Below are 5,264 nucleotides of genomic sequence, written 5' to 3'. Positions count from 1 at the left end.
CACACACACACACACACACACACACACACACACACACACACACACACACACACACACACACACACACACACACACACACACAGTGTGTAACTCACCCCGGTAGCGGAGGCTGTCATGGTCGTGGTGGTTGTGCTGATGGTGCTGATGGTTGTTCTCCAGGGGCGAGGGGGGGCTGCTGGCCCCCAGCTCTGCCAGTCTACGGCTGGTGGCAGACAGCTCTGAGCGCAGGTTGGTTACCTCCTGACTGGCAGACTGGATGGCCCCATCGATCCTCTGAGCCAGCTGCTTGTTGTCTTCCATCATTTTAAGGATTTTCCCCTGAGGACCAAACCCACACAGAGCAGCATGGTGTCAAGTGGAGCATTAGGGGATGAAGAGACTGATACCCTCTCCCTCTCGCTCTCTCTCCCTTACTCTTCTTCTTCTCCTCCTCCGCCTCTTCTTCTCTCACAGTTTACTTCACACATAAAAATGCCAGCAGCCAGTTCCTCTTATCTCCCCTCCGTTCAGCCAGAACAGAGATGGTGTGTCTACTTGTTACTGCATACAGTCAGTATCCTCCTGTCCCTGATTTGTGTGTTTTGCCAAATACAGAAAGTGAGTGAGAGAAAGAGATGAAACACAGCAGACGGAGAAGGAAAGTGAGTGTTCCCGCCGAGGAGAATGTGCTGTGAGCAGCTGCTCTATGAGAGGACCCAGCGCATACAGAGAAGACATGCACCCTTTTAAATGGAACGTACCATGTGCTGCAGCACCAGGGGAGAGGGGGGTTGGGGGGAGTGGGGTGGGGGGTGATAGAGGTAGTTAGACTGAGCCAAGCTCCACTTCTCAAACTCTTTAACAACAGAATAGATCATCATGTATCCCACATCCTACAGACAGACTGACTTAGTAATCCACTCTCCTATGTGAAGCTTGTTTTCCCATTTGTCTTGGCTTGGATGTAGTGTTGGTCTCTGTAACAAACATTTTTCTCTCTCTCTCTCTCTCTCTCTCTCTCTCTCTCTCTCTCTCGCTCTCTCAATTAAATTCAAAGGGTTATATTGGCATAGGAACCATGTCTACATTGCCAAAGCAAGGGGAATAGATAATAAACAAAGGTGAAATAAATAATCAGAAATTAACAGTAAACATTACACTCACAAAGTAGCAAAATTATAAGGACATTTCAAATGTCATATTATGGCTACGTACAGTGTTGTAATGATGTGCAAATAGTTAAAGTATGAAAGGGAAAATAAATAGATAGATAAATATAGTTTATTTGCAATGGTGTTTGTGCTTCACTGGTTGCCCTCTTCTTGTGGCAACAGGTCACAAAACAAATGTTGCTGCAGTGACGGCACACTGCGGTATTTCACCTAATAGATATGGAAGTTTATCAGAATTGGATTTGTTTGTGTAATCTGAGGGGAAATATGTGTCTCTAATATGTTGTCATACATTTGCTTTCTCCTCTCTCTGCAGACACCACACACACACACACACACACCACACAGCACACCACACAACACACACAAACACAACACCCACACATCACATCACCACACACCACACACACACAGTCTTTCTATCATCCCACCCCTCTCTTTCTATTCATTATTGTTATTCATCCTTTGTCCCCTGGAAAGCTCCCTCCCACATCGGAAGAGAATGAAAGGGGGCTGGGCTCAAGCATGGCCAAGAGGAAAAAGCATGTCACAACCCGATAAACCCCAACTTAGTCATAAGGACTAACAGACAGTGAGAGGCACAGCCATAAATAAGGAGAGGTTGGGAGAATTACAATTGAGCCTCATTAAACGAGACACATTGTGGCTTATGTCTATGTATTCAAAAACTGCTCCATGAAGGATCTCACAAGTTTGAGATTTATTCTCTAAGTCCCAACAACACAAACACTAACCAGTATCAATTCCTATTTGCGATTGAAGGCAGTTTTATGAGACACAGAGATTTGGATGTGTTATGCCTTTTAGGTAGCGAAGATAATCTTTAACACTTCTCATAATACGCTAGCAGTTCAGCAGCACCTCTAACACCTTGATCAAAATCATACATCTGGATGAATCTATTAGGCAGTGTTAAACAGGTATTATTTCCCAGTGCGCAAAAACAACCATTCTCCTGTCTGTGAACAAAGTCCAGGGAGAGTAACGGAACAGCATGTCACTCTGCACTGTTTGGTTGGTGATAACCAGTCAGTGTGCTCAACCATGTATTCACACAACATGCAGAGGGCAGACAAAGGCATGGCCAGCGGCGAGAACAAGGAGTCTGTATCACAGACCAGCTCTGATTGGTATACCGATGAATAAACATTGAGCTTCAAATGTACTGTAAGCGTTATTATGCGTAGAGCCTTTCTATTCTGCTGATTCTGGTACTTTTCAAGTGGGAACTCTGAGCTCATGTTTCTACAACGAGTTTCCTAGTTCGCAGACTGAGTACTGAAATGCCAACATAAGATCCCCAGATTTCACTGGGATCTACTGCAAGTCCAAGCACATCCTCCTAGTTTGAAAATGAAGCTTGTAAAGAATGTTGGTGCAGCTGCTGGTGCTCTATACAATCATTACTCTGGTGCCTCAGGTACCTCGTAGTAGCATACCAGTTAGTCCTGGCCTCAGGGCGGGAGACAAGTACCTAAATGAAATCACGTGTGGCTGTGGTAGTCTACCTAAACCCTCTCACACAGTGAGAGAGAGCGAGAGAGAGAGAGAGAGAAGAGAGAGAGAGAGAAAGAGAGAGAGAGAGAGAGAGAGAGAGAGAGAGAGCAGAGAGAGAGAGAGAGAGAGAGAGAGAGAGAGAGAGAAGAGAGCAGAGAGAGAGAGAGAGAGAGAGAGAGAGAGAGAGAGAGAGAGGGAGAGAGAGAGAGAAGAGAGAGAGAGAGAGAGAGAGAGAGAGAGAGAGAGAGAGAGAGAGAGAGAGAGAAGCAATGGATAAAAAAATTATGATGTGTGTGGGTAATGAACTGTTCAATGACAGAGCAGCCCTGATGCGGTTTGGGGCAGTGCATTCTAATTAATTACTGCATTCTATGTTCAGGGTTTTTCAAACTGGGGTCTGCGCCCCCTACGGGTCCGCGGAGGTACTGCAGCAGGTCTGTGATTTTTCTGGGGGGGATATTTTTTAGGACAGACGAGAGAGACAGAGGTTGAGAGGTGAGTATAAAAGATGGTGGCAGAAAGTCAGAGAGGACCAGTGTAGTCTATTACCACAGGCTAACTAAGGTAGACTGCAGAATGATGGACGTCTCCAAACCACCAGCAGGACATTGCCACGAACATTTAGGAAAGGTTTTCGCTATAGTTCCGTCACTAGCACATTAGTTGATTTTTGTCATGCCCTGACTTACAGTATATGACATACAGTCACTGGCGGTCGGTGACGTTTAATTAATTTTTCATGAGCATGGCCTTATTTCTATTACAACATATTGGATGACTTTCATTCATATTTCATTTACCCAGGTCAATTTAACAGCGATAGGTTTAGGCTACTACATGATAATTTTCCCTATCATTAGTCCAACATTTGCAAACGAGAGTTTCTATTGGACAAATTCAGGTATGTTTATCTCAGTTTTGTTCTGTTTGCTTCAGTTTAAGAAACGTTTTTCAACAGAATCGACGGAATGAGTACACCCCTGATCACACGTAAACACAGTTCACTTTCATAGCAGCCACGTGGTATTCCTTCTCACATCTATGCGCTCTCTTCCTCTCACCTTGTCCCTTCACTTGTGGACTTCAATGAACAACACATCAGCTGTATGTGACCAGGTGAAAAAACCTTTCCAAGCCAAACTGCTACACACAGCCTACATCGTTGTCACCATTTTAGCTAAAGTAACTTCATAGTCAGCATAGCTAATAGAACTAATGCATTAGTAAACCCGTTACAATCATGCAGTAATGTTACAGTGTACAGTCAGTAAGCAGTTACACTGGCGGGACCGGTGGCAATAAATTGGTAAAACCAAAAGCTTACCTTGACTTGTGTTGTGTTGGAAAGTCATAGCCAGCTAGCTAAATTAGCATCCCTCTGTTTGAGCAGGGTGTTTCAGTAGGCTAAACTAGCTAGCTGCATTTGCTAGCTAATTAAGTGAAACTGAAAGTGAAAAAAAAGACTAAATCTCTCTCTCTCTATTTCTCTCTTGCTTCTCCTTCATTTTGGATTAAATTAAGTTGTTAAAAACTGGTCAACTACTGTCTTTCTCTCTCTTTGAGTCAACTACTCACCCCATTGTATGCAGTGCAGTGCTAGCTAGCTATAGCTTATGCTTTCAGTACTAGATTTATTCTCTGATCCTTTAATTGGGTGGACATGTCAGTTCATGCTGCAAGAGCTCTGATAGGTTGGAAGATGTCCTCCTGAAGTTGTCATAATTACTATGTAAGTCTATGGAAGGGGGTGAGAACCATGAGCCTCTTGGTTTTGTATTGAAGTCAATGTACCCAGAGGAAAACGGAAGCAAGCTTTCCTCTGGCCTTAGTACACCATAGTGCTACCCTACTGAGTGCTGTTAAGGCTACTGTAGAACTTATTTGCAAAATAGTGTGTTTCAATCAATTATTTGGTGACATGTGATTATATTTAGTATAGTTTTATCTAAAAAGGATTTTTTWAAATGTTTTACTATCCTCCCCTTCCTCTGAGCAGCCTCCACTGCATACAGTATATAATGTAGGTACAGTAAAGTTCTTATGGCATGTTTATATCTAACTCATACGGTACACAGATTAATATCACAATTCAACATAACCAGATTACAATCTCTGTTCAAACTCTGGTCACAGACAGCCACTGAATCAGTGTGACCATCAGCATCAGAGCAGTGACAACATGGAGAACAGCGTCTGTATATAATAACTGTGAACTGTCTCATCAGCCCAGGTTTGGTCAGTTGGGTCTGACATTTGAAAATGTCTGCCTATCGTTTACATGGTGGGGCAGTGTGTGTGAAACCGCTGTCTGTCTGTTCTGAAACCTGCTGTGGAATGATTCCAGAGGTCAAGGGTCAGCTTGTGTCCCAGATAGACATCAATAACAGAGCAGATACGTTGAGGATGTATAATCATGGTATGTCACAAAGCCCTCCTCTGTCTCTAATGTAAAATAATGTCAGACATGCATTATGGTACTATGAGTGAACCCACAACAGCTCTTCTCTCTCTCTCTCTCTCTCATCTCCTCTCTCTCTTCTTTCATCTCTTCTCTCTCCCCTTCTCATCATCTCATCTCTCTCTCTCTCATCTCTC

General features: G+C 43.6%; 1 protein-coding gene across 1 annotated transcript in view; it reads right to left on the bottom strand.

Moving 5' to 3' along the window:
* Positions 1-5,264, bottom strand: part of LOC139027568 (kazrin-A-like) — a 37,294-nt gene that overhangs the window by 7,613 nt on the left and 24,417 nt on the right. The window contains exon 2 of the mRNA XM_070443001.1: positions 96-318. Within this exon, the coding sequence (XP_070299102.1) occupies positions 96-318 (223 nt within the window). The remainder of the gene's footprint in view (positions 1-95; positions 319-5,264) is intronic.

Source organism: Salvelinus sp. IW2-2015, linkage group LG1 (genome assembly GCF_002910315.2).
Source record: "Salvelinus sp. IW2-2015 linkage group LG1, ASM291031v2, whole genome shotgun sequence".
NCBI classification, from domain to species: Eukaryota; Metazoa; Chordata; class Actinopteri; order Salmoniformes; family Salmonidae; genus Salvelinus; species Salvelinus sp. IW2-2015.
Note: the sequence above shows the minus strand (reverse complement) of the source record. Positions and strands in the feature narration are given on the sequence as shown.